At 35.6% G+C, this 23117-nt stretch overlaps 2 protein-coding genes across 2 annotated transcripts; both read left to right on the top strand.

Moving 5' to 3' along the window:
* Positions 1-5328, top strand: LOC129256345 (protein artichoke-like). Its single transcript, XM_064097878.1, has one exon. It carries the CDS (start codon positions 12-14, stop codon positions 2853-2855), a length of 2844 nt encoding a protein of 947 aa, XP_063953948.1. The 5' UTR covers positions 1-11; the 3' UTR covers positions 2856-5328.
* A 5887-nt stretch (positions 5329-11215) lies between these two features.
* Positions 11216-21966, top strand: LOC129255653 (selenoprotein K-like). Its single transcript, XM_064096950.1, has 6 exons — positions 11216-11409; positions 15706-15790; positions 15972-15990; positions 17028-17098; positions 18974-19075; positions 20277-21966. The coding sequence occupies exons 1-6, from the start codon at positions 11388-11390 to the stop codon at positions 20278-20280; spliced, it is 303 nt and encodes a 100-aa protein (XP_063953020.1). The 5' UTR covers positions 11216-11387; the 3' UTR covers positions 20281-21966.
* Positions 21967-23117: the final 1151 nt, after the last annotated feature.

Below are 23117 nucleotides of genomic sequence, written 5' to 3'. Positions count from 1 at the left end.
AACACTCACATATGCATACTTGCACCAAGAGAAGGATGGCAGTTAACAGCGTCCGTAGCAAATTCAGAAGTGTATATAGTCTGCAGCTTTCACTATTAGCATTCTGGCTTATTTGGATCCATGTCATGCATGTGCAATCATCTGAGGCAGAAACTGCCAAGAATTTTCCCAAATGTAAGCTTGTAAACTCCAGCCATGGAGTCATTGCAAACTGCCAGCATCTCGGACTAACGAAAGTTCCTCAAGATCTGCCTTCGAGTGTGTCTGAGCTTGACCTGTCTGCAAATAAGCTGACCGCTCTGCACAATGATTCTTTATACCATGTTCCCAACATGATCATCCTCATCTTGGAAGCCAACCCAATAATATCTCTTGAGAGTGGGTCATTCTGGCCTTTGACAAAGCTCAGGACTCTAATACTCAGCTACACCAACCTACAGTTAATACCACCAAGAACTTTCTTGAAGAACGTGCTACTTACAAAGCTCCTAATGAATGACAATAACTTAGCATCTGTCCCCCACGGAGCTGTTTCCGACGTACCGCACCTGTCTAATCTGCTGCTTAATGGAAATAAAATAACCAGTCTTGACTTTGAGGGATGTTCACATTGGTCTCACCTAGGAAGAATCAACCTTGACCTAAATGAAGTTGAGGAAATTGGGCGGGATGACTTTCTACCTCTGGAGAACACAACAATACACAGTCTGACCTTCGGATCCAACAAAATAAAACTTCTACAACCACAAAGCTTCCTGCATTTAAATTCCATACAACAAATTTTGCTAGATGGGAATCAACTTCAATCATTTGACATTCAACCTTTCTTAGGCATGACTTCCATTGACTATTTATCGTTGCACGGATGCCAGATCCATGAACTTTTACCACCTGAAACAGCCTCCAACATGTCTGTCACGTACCCAACCATTCGATCTTTAAAGCTGTCTGGTAATAAAATTGAAACTGTGCCAGTGGGAGCTTTCTGGGGCTTCACCACACTTGAAGTGCTGGCCTTGAGACTAAACAAAATCAAACTCCTCACAAACAGATCGTTGTGTCATCTGGAGTCACTTACAGAACTGGATATTTCCTATAACAAAATAACCACCTTCTCCAATGCGACATTTGCCTGCCTGCAGAGTTTGAAAGTGCTGAATGCATCAGGAAACTTACTACAGGCCCTTTTGCCAGGATATTTTAATGGATTGCGATCCATTCTTACCATAACAGTCTCGAGTAACAGAATCGAAGATCTGAACAATGGCAAACATCTGTGGACAGTTAAGACACTGCGCATGCTCGACATATCCCACAATGCTCTAATTAGTATTGGTCAGGAGAGATTCAATGGCCTTGTCAATCTGGAGATACTAAACATAACTGATAATAATATTAATTACTACAGTTACAAAGCTTTCACCAACATTTTGAACTTAAAGGAGCTGTACCTCAAAAATGAAGCCACAACGTATCTGAAAGATGCATTTAGTCAACTACAGACCTTGCTTATTCTAGATATATCGAACGCACCCATCAGGCTATCAATTCAATCCCAAGAGCAGTTTTCAAATATGAGTAGTTTAGGTGAACTTCGAATGGAGAATGCACAGCTGGAGAATACTACCTTATACGATAAGGACAAAAATCAGTCGCTCTTCGCAGGTCTCTCTTCACTGTACAAGTTGAGAATCAAAGGCAATTATTTGCATGACCTTGACATCAGGGTATTTCAGAACCTTTCACGGCTAGTCGATCTTGACATGACCAACTCAAGAATATATACACTAAGATCGGGATTGTTAAGTCCTCTCATCTCTCTAAGATACCTTTACCTCAGTGAGAACAGTTTGGTGGAACTCCCTGGAGATGTATTCAACGGGCTCTTCAACCTGAAAGTCCTCTACTTCCAGAACAATATCCTGAGTAGTCTGGACCCGCAGACTTTTGCACAGACATTAGAACTGACTGACCTCTATCTCCCTGGGAATCAAATCAGCACAATCAAACCTGGAACAGTTCTACCAGGGAATAATTCACTCCGGTTGGACATCTCAAACAACCCTTTATCCTGCACCTGCTCCTTGAAATGGTTCAGGCAGTGGTTGGACACAGCTAACATAGATTTCAAACATGCACATAAAACGCTTTGCTCGGGTACATCTCTGAAAGGATTTAAGAAACAACCAATACTGTCCTTTCATCCCGAAGATTACTGTGGTGTCAACATCTTCCTCATTGCAGGTGTGTCTTTCGCAGGCATCTTTATTTGCCTGCTAACGATACTTGCATATCACAGACGTTGGTGGTTGAATCACAAGATATTCCTTTTGAGATTGGCTGTGGTTGGCTACAAAGAGATGGCAGAGGACTTTGAGGCAGATCACTATGAGTTTCATCTCAACCTCATGTTCCATGAAGATGAAGAGGAGTGGGTGGATCGGGTCATGAGACCTGCCCTGGAGGAGAGGTTGCCACATCTACGGAACATCATCTATGGAGACAAAGACCTGCACCTTGGGATGTTCTACATCAATGCAATCTTCCATGCCCTGGACAACAGCTTCAAGACAGTCTTGTTGATCAGCAACCGGTCAGTTGATGATGCCTGGTGCATGACTAAGCTTCGTATGGCTCTTGAGCACATCAACGATACAGGACTAGACAAGATCGTCTTGCTCTTTGTGGAGGAGATTGATGACGAGAACCTGCCGTATCTTGTCAGGTTGTTCCTGAGCAAGAACAAACCTTACATGCTGTGGACAGATGATGAAGATGGGCAGGAACTTTTCTGGGCTCAGTTTGAGAAGAGCATGAGATCTAATAAGGCTGTCAATAATGCTATTCCTCTCTGATGGGCACTTAGGTTTTTTTTTTTTGGGGGGGGGGGTGTATTTTTGTATATTCATAGCGGCAAAAATAATATAAAAAAAAAACAGCCAACAAACAAAAATCCAATTTTGTGATAGATTTTGACATGATATCCAGAAAAACAGTTTTACCCTTCTTTCTTTCCTTTCTATTTTTTTTTTTGGGGGGGGGTCTGTACGCCACTGTGCATTTTTTTATGATTGTGCGTTAAGCTCTATGCGGCAGTAGCATTAAGAGTAAAAAAGCGAGGGGCACAGTATGGCTTATGTGCTAAAACGCTGCTTAATTTACATTAAGTCGCGATCGAGCGAGCGACAAAAAAAATCAACTTTTCATGAGAATCTTGCTTTGAGATATTTTTTTACATCATTTTCAGTAAATAAAATCATATCCTCCACTTTTCCTTTGCTTTTCTTTCCTCTTTTTGTTCTTGGTACTAGAACTTTTGGGGACCATGGCTCAACCCTTCCATAATCATAGGCCTATACGGCAGTGTTATGCGGTAAGGGTCCGGGGCGCAGCACCGGTAATTCTTGATATCAAAGCCATTTTAAACCTTGCAGATTGCCGGTATTTTAGTCAAATTACGGGTAAATACAGAATGTAGCTTTTACACAACACATTTTTTAAACGCAGTTGCGTAATGAACCAAATATTTTGAGGGGGCACAATTAATATAGCAACGGGGGAAAATTTGTAAAAAGCCGCCAGCGAGCCTGAAAAAAAAATTGCCTATTCAAATTAAATTCTAATAATGAGATAATTTTTTTCATTATATTCAGCAAATAATTACATAAAAAGAAAGATAAAACTGACGTTAGTAATTATAGGCCTATAAGTGTATTATGTGTAGTGTCAAAAATTTTGGAAATATCTGTTCATGCTCAAGTGGAGAAATACTTTCAAGAAAGCAAGCTAATATATCAATTTCAGTCCGGCTTTCGTAACGGATATTCCACTGAAACTTGTTTAATACATTTAACAGATTTTTTCAAGAATGAAATTTCACATGGGCGCGTGGTTGGAATGGTTCTTCTAGACTTCCAAAAAGCCTTTTGATACTGTAAATCATAACATACTTTTAAAGAAATTAGAAGTGATGGGTTTAGACTCTGCATGTGTGACATGGTTTAGATCATGTTTATCTAACCGTCATCAAGTAGTATACCATGCAGACGGTTCTTTCTGATTCACTGCCTATTAAATGCGGAGTCCCTCAAGGAAGCATTTTAGGCCCCATTCTTTTTATGTTATACATCGACAATGATATGTGCACTTGTATTAATAAATCTAAATTAATTTTATATGCTGATGATAATGTCTTGCTATATTCAGATACAAATCCCAAGATAATTGATAAAAAACTTAGTGCAGATTTGGCAAATTGCATCGAATGGATGTCTGACAACAAGCTTATTTTACACGTTGGGAAAACGGACAGCATTTTATTTTGTTCGAAACGAAAGTTAAGATATACACACGATTTCAAGGTTTCATGTAATAATCAGGTAATTGACAGAAAAGATTCGGTAAAATATTTGGGAATTAATTTAACAAGTAACCTATCATGGACGGGTTTGGTAGACTCAATCGCCAAAATGGCAAATTCACGCTTAAAATGTTTGTATAGATATCAAACCTGTTTGAATATGAAGTGTAGACGTATTTTATGCTTTGCTTTATGTCTATTCGACTATGCTAATGCGGCTTGGTACGGTAGTCTGGGTGTTACGGATAAGAAAAAGCTAAGAATAATTCAAAATAAAATTGTAAGATACATAAGTGTTTTAGGACCAAGAGCACATGTCGGATGTAATGAACTTGAAAAGGCAGGATTACTTCATGTAGATCACAGATCACAACAATTAGTATTACACCACGTGCATAAGATATTCTATTCGGATACATTGGATTACTATATAGCAAATAATTTCACCCGTGTATCAAATATCCATAGGTACGATACTCGAAATAGTAATTTTGATTTTGTATTACCAAAATGTGAAGGACATATAGGGGGCACTTTCTATTTTAATGGCATCCAATCTTGGAATGCTCTTCCTAATCAAGTAAAAGCTGTTAGTTTTTTTCTCAATTTTTAAAACTGGAAGCTACTCGAGAACAGTATTACCAGTAAAAATCACACATTTTGTACAGTAGTATTGTAGATAATGTATAGGGTATGTTAAAATATAATCTTGCATCATATATTAGGATGATTATTGTTTGCTTCAGATGTTTGCAAATTATTTGACTGATGGATATGTATTTTTTTTACCATATTCCAGTACTTGTCATAGTTTATACTTTTTGTTACAATGTATTAATGTTTTATACTAACAATAGGACCCCATAGGAAATAAGCATTTCGGCTTTCATGGGCTATCCTGTCATGCAGGGTATTCTTCAATTTCATTGTAATCTTCTGTGATATTCCTGACGAATAAAATCAATCAATCAATCAATTCTAAAGATAATTTAGTTTCTCTAGATACCAAGTAGCTACTACACAAGTACCTTTCTTCTAAAGATATTTAGTTTCTCTATAAAAAAAACAAATGTAAGCTAATTATCTTTATTATTAATAATTATCTCAAAACATAGTCATTGAGAGACCCCACAGTTTATCAGTTTGCTCCCCTTTAAGCGCCACTCCTAATCTTCAAGTAACAGCGAACAACCCTTGAACAAATAAATTTTTCATGCCTAAATAGATTATCATTGAAATGTTTACAATCCAATATTTATAGAGAGATGAGGCTTACTTCATTTCTTCAGAGAGCCCTGTTTCATAAAACACTGTGCTATACGTATATAAAAAGTCGATACAAAGGCAGCAATCATTTCTGGAATCTGCTCTCATCCAATCTACTGGCATGATTTCAGTCAAGCTGACACATGTTGAAACCCAGTGATTATGGATTGAAAAGGATATCTCCGGGGGATATCTCTCTTAGCAGTGTCCCCATCAGATCATCCATGATTGGTGTGTGTGGTACTAGCATAGATATCAGCAATTCTATTGATTTTGAGGTCAGAAGGTCAAAGGTGAAGCGATTTTGATGAAATTTTCGGCATTTAATTTGCTCAGTGAATTCGACTCTATGTATTAAGATATGAATACTTTCAGCCCGGACCATCCCTTTAATTTGCTCAGTGAATTCTACTCTATGTATTAAGATATTAATATTTTCAGCCCGGACCATCCCTTTGACGACATTCCTCTTGGTGATAGGAGTCATTTTAGATGCCATTTCAAAAACCCTCCCTCTTGGATTTTTAGGCAAAATGGACAACTGCACGTATTTTTTCAACCTCGAAACTAGAATCATTTCTCCTGGGTCAGGTGGATTTTAAATGAACTACATGGCATGTCATTTTTTAAGTATAACAGAAGTCATTTTAGACTCCGATTTTTGGAAGCTATCTTGGATGTTTGGATACTAGTGGACCACTCACTGTTCATGTAACTTTCTCAATGTATTTTCTGACTTTAAAAACCATGGTTTAGATATCAATATAATATGCCATTGGCAGATATTACATAAAATATGTCCATTTATCGATAGTATAAAGCGGCTTTATATTCCATTTTGGAAGCCACAATCGGACTTTTGGACAGCTCCTTGAAGCTTGTCCTAATGTATAATGTGACCCATTTTATTTAACCATGGCATAGACATCATATTCCAGTATATTTAACAAACTTAACGGTCCGGTTTGTTATGTAGCAACAGCAATTTTAGACTCCATTTTTTGAAGCCCTCTTGGATTTTTTTTAATATACTGGACAACTGACTGTCCGTAACTTGTCTTATTTCACCATTGAAACCAGCATGGTCTAAAACACAATGATCCCAGGCGGATATGAAATGCGCTATGTCCATTTTTGTCTCGCTCACCAGGGGCCTGTTGCATAAAACTTTTTACCTGAGAAAACTCTGGTAAAAACTGGAAACTAAGGTTAGTCTGATTTCTGCCATTGACTTTAACACAGGGCAAAAACTCCAGTAAAAACAACCTGAGTTTTCTCATGAAAAATGTTTTATGCAACGGGCCCCAGAGGTGAAGGCGAGACTGATACCTTGGTCACATTTGCTCTACGGCGGCCGTACGGCGAGTCGAAAACAGCCGTTTTATCCATTTTAATTCAACCCACCTATACGTAGTTGGACAAAAAAAACTGTTAAAACGGCTGTTTTCGACTCGCCGTACGACCGCCGCGACGGCGCGCCGTAGAGCAAATGTGACCAAGGTATTAGGGATCCTAATGTCGTCCGTCCGTCCGTCCGTCACAAACCTTATGACACATAACTCCACAACCGCGTAAGTCGCTTTTCAACCAAACTTGGATGGTAGATGGACTTGGGGGACCTGCATGTTATGCTGCAGTCGGAGGTCACATGGTAAGGTCAAAAGTCATTTTCAGGTCATTGTTAAAGTATAGGCCTACATGCAAGACTTGATCTCTTATGACACCTAACTCCACAACCGTAAGTCACTTTTCAACCAAATCTGGATGGTAGACTGGTGGACTGGGGGACCTGCATGTTATCCTGCAGTCGGAGGTCGCATGGTAAGGTCAAAGGTCATTTTCAGGTCAACGTTAAAGTTTACATGCAAGACTCTCTTATGACACCTAACTCCGCAACAGTAAGTCACTTTTCAACCAAACTTCGATGGTAGATGGACTTGGGGGACCTGTATGTTATGCTGCAGTCGGAGGTCACATGGTAAGGTCAAAGGTCATTTTCAGATCAACATTAAGGTTTACATGCAAGACTCTCTTATGACACCTAACTCTGCAACCGTAAGTCACTTTTCAACCAAACTTGGATGGTAGATGGACTTGGGGAACCGGTATGTTATGCTGCAGTCGGAGGTCACATGGTAAGGTCAAAGGTCATTTTCAGGTCAACGTTAAAGTTTACATGCAAGAATATCTTATGACACCTAACTCCGCAACCGTAAGTCACTTTTCAACCAAACTTGGATGGTAGATGTACTTATAGGCGACCTGCATGTTATGCTGCAGTCGGAGGTCATCACACAGTAAGGTCAAAGGTAAATTTCAGGTCAACATTAAAGTTTACATACAAGACTCTCTTATGACACCTAACTCCGCAACCGTAAGTCACTTTTCAACCAAACTTGGATGGTACATGCTTCCGGTGAGATGAAAATCCGCGGGACAATACAGTCGCATATATGGTTCTAACAGGGACTCACCTCCATGGAATTACCTCTCATCTCTCTCTGATTCTATTATTGCATGTATGATTATTAAGTTAAAGGTCAAGTCCACCCCAGAAAACAGTTGGTTTAAACAAAAAGAGAAAAATCAAACATGAATAAGGCGGAAAATTTCATCAAAATCGGATGTAAAATAAGAAAATTATGACATTTTAAAGTTTCGCTTATTTTTCACAATGCTCAACTCAGTGATATGCAAATGAGAGAGTCGATGATGTCACTCACTCACTTTTTCTTTTGTTTTTTATTGTTTGAATTATACAATATTTCAATTTTTATGAATTTGACAATTAAACTCCTTGCATGCCTGAACCACAAAATGTTGAAATAATGGAATTCCACTTTTTTTTTTTTTTTTTTTTTGCAGGAGTTTCTGCATTTTATTCATAAATCAACAAATGAAAATAGAATGATACAATAACAATGACATAAATGAGTACATTTTTGTGTGACAATCGAAAATATAAATAATGAATAAGGCTGAAAAATACATAAATGAAGCACGTAAAATAGTAAAGTGGGTAAAAATGCAGGGACCAGCTATAATAAGCAGGTAACTGCTTGAAACAATAGCAGCCATGAGGGAGGGCTACATAGGAACCGTAATAATAGGTTATAAATAGAATTCGATAAAATGATGTCACAAAAGAGAAAGTATAAAAGTTAAAGTTTTTTTTTAAAGGAGGAATGAAATTTTCATTTCACATGATCACAAGGACAAGAAAATCAAAATATTTCATATTTCATATAATAAAATACAAAAGAAATAGTGAGTGGGTGATGTCATCGGTCCCCTCATTTGCATACCGAACAGGATGTGCATATAACTGTTTTGTGAAATTAAGCGAAACTTGTTTGAATTTTTTCTTTCTATTCAAATCAGCTTTTTGTTGGGGTGGACTTGTCCTTTAAGTACTGTCACTACAAAAAAATACGGAAAATGACGGTTATGATGAAGAGACATCACTGAGCAAAAAGCCCCAGTAGCATAAACAAATAGATGTCTTATTATTTTCTTATGTATAGTTTAATATTCTTTATTTTATGTTACTATTATCCTCACCATGGTGAAAATTCTATGGCTATGTCAAGTAGCTCCATGCAATTACTTAAAGATCGAAAATTGTTAAAAGTTAACATAGTCGACCATAACAACACTCGGAAAAAAAAACTTTCGAAAAAGGGCGCGCCCAATTTGACCTCGCTTTCCTGCTCAACGAAAATTACGAAGCAAAGCCAGCTGCAGATAGATCGCGATTTCGCCTCTGGAAAATTAAAGGAGAATGAAACTCTTGGAGCAAGTTAGCTTTTGTGAAAGCAGCTCAAAGAATGAGATCAACAAAAGTTTGAGTAAAATAGGACTAGCAAATAGAAGAGTTATGAGCATTTGAATGTCGAGATCACTAATGCTATGTAGATCCTCCCATTGACAATGCGACCAACATCTATGATATCACAGATGAACAACTCTTCCCCTTTTGGACACTGAAAATATACCCCAAAACATCTCTTTTTGCTCATTCTAATCATATGACAAACGATTCATCAATTATATAATGTTGTGAAACCTCTGTACTTGTCCTCTCATAAAGAGAACACCCCACATTGTGATAGACTCTATAAAGGTGAGAATATAAGTGAAATAAGTACTAAAGTAATGAGGGAGTTGTACGTGTGTGACGTCACATATCTTGGTCGCATTGCCAACTGGAGTATCTACATGGCATTAGTGATCTCAATATTCAAATGCTCATAACTTTCTTATTATTCATTAAATCTTCCTCAAACTTTCAATATGTTTCTTTGATTTTTCTCTTTGATATGGATTCAGTTGGTTTCAAGGGTTTCATTCTCCTTTAGGCATAAACAGCACCTCCATGCAGAATCACGTTTGCAATCGGTGTTCTGAAACGACTTCTGAAACACTGATTACACACCCTTAGATTTACACATCAGACCACTGGCTGTCCTTGTAACTTTTCCCATTGTACTACTTTACCCTTAAAACCATTGAAAATAAACCACTTGATTAAAGTCACTGAAATTAGATGTTATTTGGTTGTCGTGGCAATTAATGGCTTGATATGTAATTTGTATATTAACAGCAAACATATCCATGCTTTACACCGTAAAATTAGGGAAATTTATGGGGAAAAATCAGATTCTAAACTGTTTTCCATCTAAATTGGTACTTTTCTTTGAAGAAAAAAAAAGTATTTTCCATGGCAACGGGCCATGTGCAACATTGATATTTATCATTAAATTCAAGCTTATTACCAAATCAACCTCAATTTTTATCATTCTATATATGAACTGATGCGAAACACTGTAATCTTTGTTCAAAATTAAATGACTGGATTGAACCTTAAGTTAATTGTTATTTCATTTTCTACCTGTCCATTATCATGTCATCCATGTTTTGGTCTTTATTCGAATTAAGATGTTATTTGGTTTGGCTGCCATGGAAATGGCTTTAAGTGTTATTTGTATATTAACAGGAAACATATCCATGTTTATAGCACCCTAAAATTAGGGGAAATGAAAGAAAAATCATATTCTACAGTCTTTTTCATCAAAGCTGGATCTTTTATGGCGGAAATCGGCTGTTGCCATGACAATGGGCCATTCAAAACATTGATATTTATCTTTTTTTTTTTGTAATTCTAATGAGTTCAGCATGCAGAACACTTACTGTATTTTTTTTCTTCAAAAATTAAGGTCAAACCTTATGCATGTAGTCTTTGTAGATTAAGTTATTTTTTATTGCATTTTCCACCTGTCCAAAAGCTTGTCATCCATGTTTTTTTTTTAATTAAATGTTATTTGGTTGCCATTGAAATGGCTTAAGATGTTATGTTTATATACTTTGACACAAACATATATCTCCGTTTAGCACTGTACGTAAAATTATGGAAAATGGATGATCATATTCAAAATTTGTATCATTTTTTTACCATTCTGGAGGGAAATAAGCTGTTGCCATGGCAACGGGCCCTTTGCAACATCGATATATATTTTTTTTAAATCTAATTCAAGCATCACCAAGGCAACATAAATTTTGATCTTTTTAAAGAACTCATGCATGCCGAATACACTAGTAAACGTTGTGCATGCTACTGCCAAAGTGCACCCGAGTAGGTTATCTTCGGTATTATACTACTCGCCTGTTTGGCCGTATTTTTATTTTGTACACGTAATCGCATCACGCAGTAGTAGACTGCATTTAATTTTGGTGGTTAACTCGTCTGTTTTATCATCTAAAAATGCCATACCTCTCCCAAAACGGTAAGAAATCTTTGGCATGCCAAATCTTTAACAATGTCATATACTGTTATCTTTTTAATCTTACAGATAAACAAGTATTAGTTAGGGTAACTAGGGGGCTTTTACAACGTCGTCGTTAGTATAAATGATAATTTACTCACAAATGCCGAATGGTAAAACTAAGCCGTATTATTGACGCGTGCGATTAATATGCATGCTATTTGCATTATTCGTATCACGTTTCTGTGTTGGCGGCGTAGGTGTACTGTTGTGACTTGTGAGTGTTGAATTTAAATTAAGTTAGGCTTAGCCTTAGATCTAGGCCCTTTCATTGTTACAACTTACATTTTTTTCGCACCAAATTTGATAAGAATTTTGGTTCATCATCAGACTCAGAGAAATTATATTTATAAACTAGCTAAAACTTTGAGTCTGACTCTCATGACTCTGTCTCACTCACTGACTCAGTCTGGCCTGGGGCTGGGGCCGATTGCACGAAAGGGTCTTTGCAAGGACCGTCTTTCGTGTCGCCCATTTTTTATGATGCGCCATGAGAAACACATTTCAAATAAATCATGTGCAAACATATTTTATTCGTCCGTTAAAATAAACAAAATATTTGTTTATAAAATGATGTGATATCTCACAAAATTGTATAAATTTGATTTATGGTTGGGGGTCCTAAAGCTACGCGGGTCCTAAAGCTACGCACCACTCATCGCGCATGCAATTCCAATGGCAAAATAAATGCGCACTCTAGCTCTGTGTGTGAAGCTGTGACGAACGATCCCTATTCAATTTTTCTACAGAGGCTGCAATAAATCCTTGAATGCAGAGAAAACCAGCAAATGTTTGGAATTTCGGAGTTATATTCACTTTGATTTCATATTTTCCTATAATAATACGGACATATTTTAGAAATTGAGGCACAGGAAATACTATTTCTTTGCATGATAAATTGAGTGCGTAGCTTTAGGACCCCTTCTACATCGGGCGGCGAAATTAAGAGGTGTTCGGAAAACACGGCGGGATTTTCGTATTAGTGAGTTTTGTGATATTTTCTTCTTGGTTAAGGATATTTAGAATATTTATTACAAATTAGTGAAAAATAATTGTTCAAATATTACAATTGGCATAGTTTTTATCATTTGGAAACAAAGTGCGTAGCTTTAGGTCCCCCCATCATAAAAGCAAGCTTACGAACTGTATTTGTTTATCATAAATTTCAGAAACATCCCGCTTATAGCGCATCATAAAAGATGGGCGACACGAAAGACGGTCCTTGGAAAGACCCTTTCCTTTCGTGCAATCGGCCCCTGTTCTCTCTGACTCTGTCTCTAAAAAAAGTGAAAAGCTAGCACTTACTTAGCACTAATTCTATGATGAATAAGGTTATGTAAGTTCCAACCAAAAAATTACTTTTTTTCTTTCCAGGGCTCTTTTTGGAGAAACTTAAAAATTTTCCAGGGCTACTTTTTCATTTTCCAGGGCTCTTTTTCCACTTTCCAGGGCTACAATTTCTGGAGCTATTTCGCGGCTTTTTTGCGTTTGTGTGTGTGTGTGGGTGTGTGTGTGTGCCACATTGAAGGGATGCTGGTCAGCAGTGCAAACAAGTACACATTTAAATGCAATATAATGTATAATGTATAATTTAAATGCAATAACGTACGTATGCATGAAATGCTACATAAATAAATATACAGTGTTGACTGGGGCGATTATGAGTTTTGCAGTCGCCCTCGTGTGAATGTTTTTAGCCCTTTTCCGGGGCTCTTTTTGGACTTTCCGGGGCGAATTCGCCCGCCGCCCCCGTGTAATTTTTTGGTTGGTAAGTTCTCTGTAGTGTCACTACCTCGGGCAAAATTCGTGCAGGCTCCACTTCACTACCGCTACAGCGGTAGTGAAGTGGAGTGGAGCCTGCACGAATTAGTGGAGTGGAGCCTGCACGAACTTCGCCCGAGGTATAGTGTCACTACTCCCTGTGTGGTGAAATAAGGTTGGCAATGTTTGGCTTATTTTCTCTTTTTCTTTGGGACAAATGCTTGATTTTTTGACACTGTCAGTTTCCATTAGTCATCATATAATTTGGCTCTTGACTTAGGTAAATTTGATTCTTTAAATTATTTTTTCTTAATTAAAAATAGAGATTGAAAAATGACAATTGTCTTGCCATATTACTTTCCACCAATAGAGGGCGTACACAAAAATATGCCCAAAATTCAAGTTTGAGCGCTCTGGTGAATACATAAATTACACCCAGGTTAACTAATGAAAAATGAATTGCAACTGTATGAAAATTAGTATTTTGGGTCACAAAAGTGATATTTTAATGATTTTTTAAATTGTGTGCTGTGTACAGCATTGGCATACAATAGTCTAGACCAAAAGCTTTGGTCTCTGTTATGTTGGTTGTTCCGCTGAACTCCGTTGGCTCCACTCACCAAATACAGAGACCGAAGTTCTAGCTCGATCTGTACAGGGGACTCAATGGCCATATGTTTATGTATTAAGTTCGGATAAAAAGGGGAAGTGAAGTTGCGCGACAGCCAAAGTTAGTCACTGTTTTTTCCCCTTTTAAGTTAATTTTTCCCGTTTTGGTGCATTTCAGGCCAAAACAGAATAATAATCATAATTTGGGTACAGTTCTTTTACATATTTTAATGAAATAAAGACAAATCGATGAGCCCCGTCTGGGGATTTTGCATTGTTAACCCCCTTATGGAGAAATTAAAAAAAAATAAAAATGTTAAAAAACTCGAAACAGACGGCTGCCAGCTGTCTAACCATACTCCATAGTCCTGCCTGTAGATTTCCCACAGGCAGGATGGTAATGAACCCTTGAGTGGCACTTAGCAGCCTAGACCAAAAGCTTCAGTCTCTGTATTTTGGTTGTTCCGCTGAACTACGTTGGCTGATTGGCTCCACTCACCAATACAGTAAAATGTCAGAAATTGTTAAATAAATCCCCAGAAACGACGGTTATTCCTGTCTACTAGCAGCCATGACACTCAGTGAAAAAAAGCAAAGTGTCAGCAATGCAGCATAATGAATAGGTAGGACAAAAAAACAAAAACTAAACAGCATTTTTACTAAAAAGCATTAGGGTCTACCTTAATATATTCTTTATGAGCATTATTATCACAGACATTGCTCAAAACTGACTACCGAGTCAAAATTTCCTGAATAGTGAAAAATAAGGCTGAAGTTGATTTTCAATCAAAAATTTCTCACAGTTCACACAAAATTAATCAGAATCATAAATACCAAAGGCATGATCCCAAAGTCAAATTCACTTGATAGAATTATATAGTAGGTCAAGGGTTTTGCTCGTATCTCAAAATTTCATGGCGATCGACTAGTGCGCGCTCGGTGTCATAAAGAGTGTCATAAAAAAAGTGTGACCTTAATTTGCGCACAATCGTTTGCAAAGCTTTAGAAAATAAATCAAGCAGACAAAGGTAAGATAATTATATCATAAATTCGGTTGGTATCACATTTTACTTATTTGTAGACCTCTGCTTGCAAACTGGTAATTTCTTGATGCTTGTCAAGAAGATTAGATTTTCTTGGAGCGGACACAAGAGGTAACAAAATTCACTGATGTTTTGCCAATATTTTCACAATTTGAGACCTTACCTTCAAAAAAATTACTATACTGAGTAATTGCTTTTTCTGTTGGTGATATCAGTTTTTCAAGATATTAATTAGATAAAGAAATATTCGACTGCGCAAAATTAGGTAATGCGTGAATTAAGGTCACACCACCATACTTTTTCATCACGGAGCCTTGAAATGCTTGCCGTATATGCATAAGCGAGACTTTTCAACAAGGATGGATTTCCCTAGGAAATCCATAATTAGAGGGTGAAATTGGTTTGTTTCTCTTGATTTTATTTATCTATGAACCTTCATATGCATAATGCGTATGAAGGGATAAAAATTTTAGTATAAATATGAAAAATTAGAGGTTTCTTACTTCTTACTAGACCTAGTCCTATGGCATGCCTACATGTAGGCCCTAGCGAAGGCTAGCCTAGCCTATATATGGGTGATGTAAAAATGCGCTTTGTTAGTGTATAGACTTGTAAGTTAGTCTTGGAAATATTGTAATGTGAGACCAGGAAAATTATTTTCTGAAATGTTAAGGAAATCAATCTTAAAATTAACCTAACTAGTAGACCTAGTTATGTGCACAGACTAGTAGGCCACCCCTTCAAACTTGTTCATTGTGGAAATTGATGGTTCATAATCAGACTCGCATTTTAAAGATAAATATTGTATTAATATTTCATTCAATTGTGTGTTTTATGATTTCAGGACAGGTCATGGACTCTAGATCACCATGGCGATTATCATTCATTCCAGAGTTCTTCTGGAGTATAGTTAACTTCATAGTGCTTTTGTAAGTATTATCATTCTCTTTCTTAAATCGGTAAAATGTTATCATCATGATTTAGGACTGAATAATCTGTTTCTTTTTTAATACAATACAATTACCATGGCATGTATGCATTTTATAGAATTATTCATGTTATGTTTTTATATTAAATAATACTTTATTTCTTTTCTAATTTTTCTCTTAGTTTCAGGACAATGATTTCGGTAAGTTAACTTTGTATTGCGTATAATTTTTTATTATGTTCTTTTATTATCTAATTTTAATTACTTATTTTGTAGTCATATATTTTCTAAATCTATTTATTTTTCTAAGTTTATTTATTAGTAGTAGTAGAAGTAGACCTATTTTTTGGGGGGGAGGGGGGTTGTTATAATGGGGCTTAAAAATAATTGGATGGCTCAGAATGGGATACCAAAAATATTAAGAGTACCATAAGGGAATATTATATTGCATGAATCTTAGACTGGTCGGTTTGACTTAAGCCTAGCATTGTGAGCAACTTGTCCGCTAACCGTTTCACGAAGCCCTCTTTGCCAAAATCGGGAACAATAACCTGACTAAATATTTATGACACCTCTAAACCTGTCATAACTTCTTTCTTAAAGGTAAAAGATAGTAGTTGCAGCAAACAATTATTTCATGAGAAAGTCTTTAAAATCAAAGTTAATTGTCAAAATATCATCATATATCTACATCTGGTACATTAAAGTAAACTTATCTTTGGTAAATCATGAAATCTTAGCTCAAACCCGATTATTCTGATGATCACTAGTGACTTGTGATATCACATGCGTAGACTATGACATGCAAAAGTGCCTCGAAATTTGACAATTATAATATCACATAATCATTCATAGAAGTTGAAATTACATAGCAAAACAAGTGGGATAGATCATTCAATAGAAATTGAAATGCACAGAAACTATAAAAATTGTTGGTAAAACGCCACAAAACCATTCATTTAAAACCTTTCTCATGAAATCAGCCTTTTCTCAAACTAAAGCTTTATGTACATTTAACAAGATGATCATTCTAAATTTCATATTACTGTTCAAACATGTTCTTTGCCATTTCTTTATTTCTATTTTTTTTTAAATTTATTGTGGGAATTGAATATTTTAATAAGAGAACGATACAACAAACTGTTTGTCGTTTTGCTATAAAGTTCTGTTTGTAGATGACACAAATATATCTTATAAATTTTGTATTTGTATCTCATTCTCAACTCTTACCTATGCAGCCTGAATTAACGAGTAGAGGGAGTGGTTATACAACAGACTATAGACAAGGCCTGACAGGCAACCGGAGAGGGTAAGACATAATGTAGTTTCCCCAAATAAATAAATCTCACAACTTTTTAACAAAGAGGTTTTCAGCAAAATAACTAAGACTCAATTCAGTTCAAATCAACTTTAATTCAATCAATCCTAAAAAACATACATAATTGCCATGGAATTAGGAGCCCCTAAAAGTTTTGTTAAAAAAATGAATTTGTAGATGTGGTATCAGAGTGACATAGTAGAAAATGGATGAAAAAGAGAGAAAGGGAAAAATAAACAATATAAAAATAAACAATCAAGCATTAAAGAAATAATTTCATGTTCAATTATTATGTAAATTAAAATCTTTTAAAAAAGAGATAGAGCCTTAAATTCAGTATTTTTGGGAACAAGGCAACTTTTCAATAAGACACATTTCTATATTACAGAACAAATGGAAAAATAAAAGAATGGGCCACAAAAATAAACAATGGAAGGAGCATTGAAGCCATTCACTCGGGCCACCAAGGCCCTAGCCTTAGTTTATAGATAGACAAAGCAGTTCATTATTCAATTTGGAAAGATTTATATGATGTGTGTGGGCTTGGTGGTGGCTGAGAATACATTACAAATTCTTTGTAATTGGTATGTACAATTATTCAATTGATATTGTAATCCTATAGAATTTGAAGGTCAAGTCCACCTCATAAAAGTGTTGATTTGAATCAATAGAGAAAAATCAGACAAGAAAATTTCATCAAAATCGGATTTAAAATAAGAAAGTTCTGACATTGTAAAGTTTCGCTTATTTTTCACAAAATAGTTATTTGCACAATTTAGTCACATGCAAACGAGAGAATCAATGATGTCCCTCACTATTTCTTTTGTTTTTTATTCGAATTAAATATTATTTCACTTTTTGCAGATTTGACAATAAGGACCAACTTGACTGAACCATAAAATGTTAAGCAATGGTAATTCAACATGTTCAGGGAGAAATAAAAAATTGTTTCACAGGACAATGAGGAGAAAATTAGAATATTTCATATAATAAAATACAAAAGAAGTAGTGAGTGAGTGATTTCATCAGTTCCCTCATTTGCATACCGACAGAGATGTGCATATAACTGTTTTGTGAAATTAAGCGAAATTTTAAAATGTCATAACTTTCTTATTTTACATCCGATTTTGATGAAATTTTCAGTGTTATGCTTGTTTGATTTTCCTCTTTTTATTCAAATCAAATTTTTGTTGGTGGATTTGTCCTTTGATATTGATAGTGATACCGACAAGTTAGACGATCTGTTGAAACAAAAAATGCAGAGGGCGCTGTACATAAAATTCCAGTCTTTCATATGAAACTTTTTTTTCAAAATGCTTAAGAAACTAAACCAAATTTAAACTTAACAGATGTCAATATTGTAATCGTAAATTTCCTCCAATGAAACACTGATAAAACTATTGATCATTGGTTATTATAGATCTCGATGCTTTCATAAATCTTAATGAAAGAAGTTTTGATAAAATCTTATAGTCACTAAACTCACTATTGAGAAGCGATATTGGGCACCAGTTTTTAGAAGTAACTGATCTTTATCTTTTGATATAACATAGTAATATTACTTGTACGCAAAGGTTGAGGAAGAATATGAAAAGAAAAAGAGAACTCTATTAAATGAATATAGCAAATCTTTATACCATGCCATCATAAAACTCAATGGGTAACCCATCCGAAAAGTTGCTATAGACTCACAGCTAACATGGCATTTCTATTTTATGAAAGGTTAGATATCTGTATAAATCTCTGTCAAGAAAAGTCAAAGTTGAGCATGCATCACATTGATGAAAGTTGAATCATCTTTAAATTGATCATATATAATTTGGGAGTCATTGCAAGTTTACTTAACCAAAGTTTATTATCTTGCAGACCTGGAGGGCCTCCTCCTCCCCCTAGGAGAAGAATGGGAGGATTTGGAGGCAGAGGATCAGGACCAGCTCCACCACCTGCTGCTGGAGGTGGATGAGGAAGGCGAGTAGCATCTTATTTAATGTTTTATAGTCAGAAATGTGATTAGGGCATGGAATGCTACCAATTGTTACGTTAGTGATTGTCTTTTTCTAAATTTGCCCTTAGCTAGTTAGGTGTAAGAATTTCAGGTGTTTCCAAATACTGCGACTGACATTGTTGCCAAATTACTTCATTGAACTCTTCATGTTGTCACTTTTATTGCCCTAGGCCTATCCCTCCATAAAATAATCAAATGAAATACATGTACACCAGTAATTGACACAGACAATCATTTTATTAATTTTGTTTTGTAATACCTGTACCTGGTCTCATCCAGGCCTGAACTCTTCATGTTGTCACTTTTATTGCCCTAGGCCTATCCCTCCATAAAATGATCAAATGAAATACATGTACACCAGTAATTGACACAGACAATCATTTTATTAATTTTGTTTTGTAATACCTGTACCTGGTCTCATCCAGGCCTGAACTCTTCATGTTGTCACTTTTATTGCCCTAGGCCTATCCCTCCATAAAATGATCTAATGAAATACATGTACACCAGTAATTGACACAGACAATCATTTTATTAATTTTGTTTTGTAATACCTGTACCTGGTCTCATCCAGGCCCTGGATGGACTGTTAGCTTACAAGTGATATGCATGTAGAAAAGCAGAAAAGAAAAGCAGTGGGTAAAATAAACTTCACCCAAATGAGACTTGGCAGTTGTTGCACACATTTATCTTGGTTTAAAGACCTTTTCCAAATATGTTGGCTACTTAGTTGCCATTATAATTGCTTGTTACATATGATCCTCAATGGCTTGTACCATCAATCAAGTAACCCGACCACTCGATAATAAGCCCACCTAAATTCCCTAAAGGTTGGGTTCAGTTCACCCAAAGCATTGTGAAAATTATTAGTCAAATTTATGAATGTTTGGGTCCAATTTACCCGATGTTTTATGAAAATTATAATCTGAATATTTAATGGGTCAGGTAAACTGGACCCAACCTTGCAGGAATTTAGGGGGCCTTTTTCTTGAATGGTTGGGTTACGTGATTGCCCGACCCGACACAATAACTCAATGTGATGGTACAAGCCATCATCAATGACCTTTGAACAGTGATATTTCTCATTACATGTTTTAACCGTGTTCAATGGACCTCTGTCATGCAGTTGAATTGAATTCCTCTTCATTTCTTTTCCTTTGCTCACAGGTAAATGCCTACTTCTTCTGCTAGTCACAAGGAGTAGGCCATAGGGTACCACCAGAAACATCAACAGATACAAATTTTTTCCAGATGTTCAGAGAGTCTTCCATTCCTCGATGACTTGTTTCTGCTGTTCTACTTTCTGAAGGTTATTATTGCTTTAGTGTGGGTTTTCCAAACGTTTTATTTCATTTTAAAGCCATTTCTAGATATTTAAATAACAAGGAACTTGAGTTTAGGCCAAGCATGAAAGGTGATAAGCACTTCTTCTCTGATGAATTATGGGGACTGTATTTTATGTAAAACTATGTAAGATAACAAGATATATTTTATGAAGCTTTTGATGTTAGTAATGATCCAGGGGATGATGTTTCATGAATATGCTGTGTCATAAAAAAGAAGATGTTAGTAATAATGATAAAAAAATGAGCTTTACATTTAAATTTGCATAACCATTGCATCCAAGTGCAATACTAGATATATTGGAATTGCTAGATGATAATAACTTTACTTTTTTATCATAAGATGGTTGTTTATGTTCTAGTATTGTTTATCGAAGTAATTTAATTTGTTGATATTTCTGAGTGGTCCACTATTGAATATCTTGCAGTATGTGTATCTGATAATGACGTTAAGCCAGTAAACTCACATTTCTGAGACTAGCTTGACTGAGAAGAAATGGATACATGATATATTATGTACAGTATATCATGATATTTTCTCCAAAGGATATCAATTTGAAGAAAATATCATGTTATTTTTATTTTTTCTTGAAGTATGTGGTTATTTGTGTACATGAATATCAAAGAAATGGGAACAAAACAAGTACAAATTGAATTACTGGTAGTTTGAAACTTTTGAATATCTAAATCCTAAATTATAGGTATATTTGTATGGGATATGGGCGAGGTCTGTGCCCAAGTTTCTCCCTTATATTTATTTTTTTTTTTATTGTAAGGCTTTGCATTAATTTTTGTTCATTCATACTTGTTATATTCATCATGCACTTCAATCTTGACTTAGATTTAATATTTTATTTTGTCATGTTTACTTGTGTTTACAAACAATACTCCCAAAGCAATTAATTGTATTGAGCTGCAGGACATGTATAGATTATTACTTCTCCCATTGTTCCATTTACATGTGAAGTTAACAATTTGTGTTTAATAGTGCCCTATTTTCATCTTAGCCATTGAGATGTTTCTTTGATAATACATTTTTATTTCATCTATTTCATCAATATAATGTAAAGAATGAAAAAGCCCATGATGAAATCATTTCTAATATTGCTGATTTATAAGTGTAATTATGATGATTAAGATTAGGAAGAGGAGGTGGAGGATGATGATGATTCTAATAAATATTTTCATAAATGTTACAGGTGTTTTATTTTTTATCACTTTATCAAAATTTTCATTAAGTTTACCATGTTACAATGTTTGTCAATGTGTTTATTAGATTTTATGAATTTTGCTTGATTAAATGTAATAACTTAATACTGTCCTCAATTTTGTGAAGGTTATTTCTAAGTCTTTTGTTCCTCTTTCCTTCAATGCTTATTTTTTGGCTTGCTTTGGGCTGATGATTATTTGATGATATTGTTCAAATGCATTGTTATATTGTACATACATGTGAATATTAAAACAGATATATTCATTCTGTAACTTATGAATAGAAATAGATATATCAATTATAATCAAGATGTGTCAGTTTATTTGTATGTGGTGTTTGTGCAGCAAAAATCTTTCCATACATAACAAAAGTGCTATCATTTTATCACGTTTAACTCTTGTGATATGTTTACAATCAATGTATTATAATGTAAAATAAATGAGGGAGGGAAAATTAAATGAATTTAAGAGAGAAAACGAACAGTAAGGATGAGAAAATTAGTATGTTTAGTGATGAACTAGAACAATGTCAGGAAATGGGATACTCTTTATTGAAAATGAGAATGAATCAATAACAAATTGGGTTACTTTCTTTATGTCAAGTGTACATTAGGGCGGCATAATATGACCATAATGTTGAAATATTGTGCCATTAAACATCAATGAACAATCATTGTGGTATTGGGTTCATGGGTCCATTCAATAATTTTAACTTAAAATCCGTTTCAGACGAGAAATTGCCTTGAAACGCTAAACATCACAGCCCTTATTCCCACTGCCCTCTGTATTAATCCAATCTAACCCACAAGATTCAAATGGAAAGGGTCAAAGAATACCATCCATAACCAATGTTTTATTCCTCGTCTCCATTCTGTTAGGCTTAGCTGAAAAAATGGTATGTTTGTGAACGTTACTTGACAATGTTTGACACCCATTGATTCATCGGGGATGACGATATATAACAAAATATTGTGCAATTCTAGTTTTCAATAAACCTGCTTTTATCCATTCTTGAATATAGCTCATCATCTTTAAATCTTTAATTTGAAATTGTTGACCTGCGAAAAAGGATTGGCATTCTGTTTTGAGTTCAATGTATAAACATTTAACAGGTTTTTCATGAAGTTAGATCGGCAGGAGACTTGTACATGGAATAGCAAGAGCAGTAATGTTGAGACTTGTGTCAAATGCTTGGAAGGTTGCCAATGCTGCAGCATAATTTACCCAGCCTGATGTTCGTAACATCTGTCTTATACAAACATTCAAATTGAGCCAATGATGGGGGGGGGGGGGGGGGGGGTCCACTGTATACATGAAGGCCTACGACAAACAATGAGTAAAGAGTGTAATTTTTGCCAGTAGAGATGTGAACTTACAACCCTTTTTGTCTCACCTGCATAGCAGAGTGAGACTATAGGCGCCGCTTTTCCGACGGCGGCGTCAACACCAAATCTTA

This window comes from Lytechinus pictus, chromosome 3 (assembly GCF_037042905.1).
Source record: "Lytechinus pictus isolate F3 Inbred chromosome 3, Lp3.0, whole genome shotgun sequence".
Lineage (NCBI taxonomy): Eukaryota > Metazoa > Echinodermata > Echinoidea > Temnopleuroida > Toxopneustidae > Lytechinus > Lytechinus pictus.
This window is presented reverse-complemented; position numbering and strand designations above follow the sequence as displayed.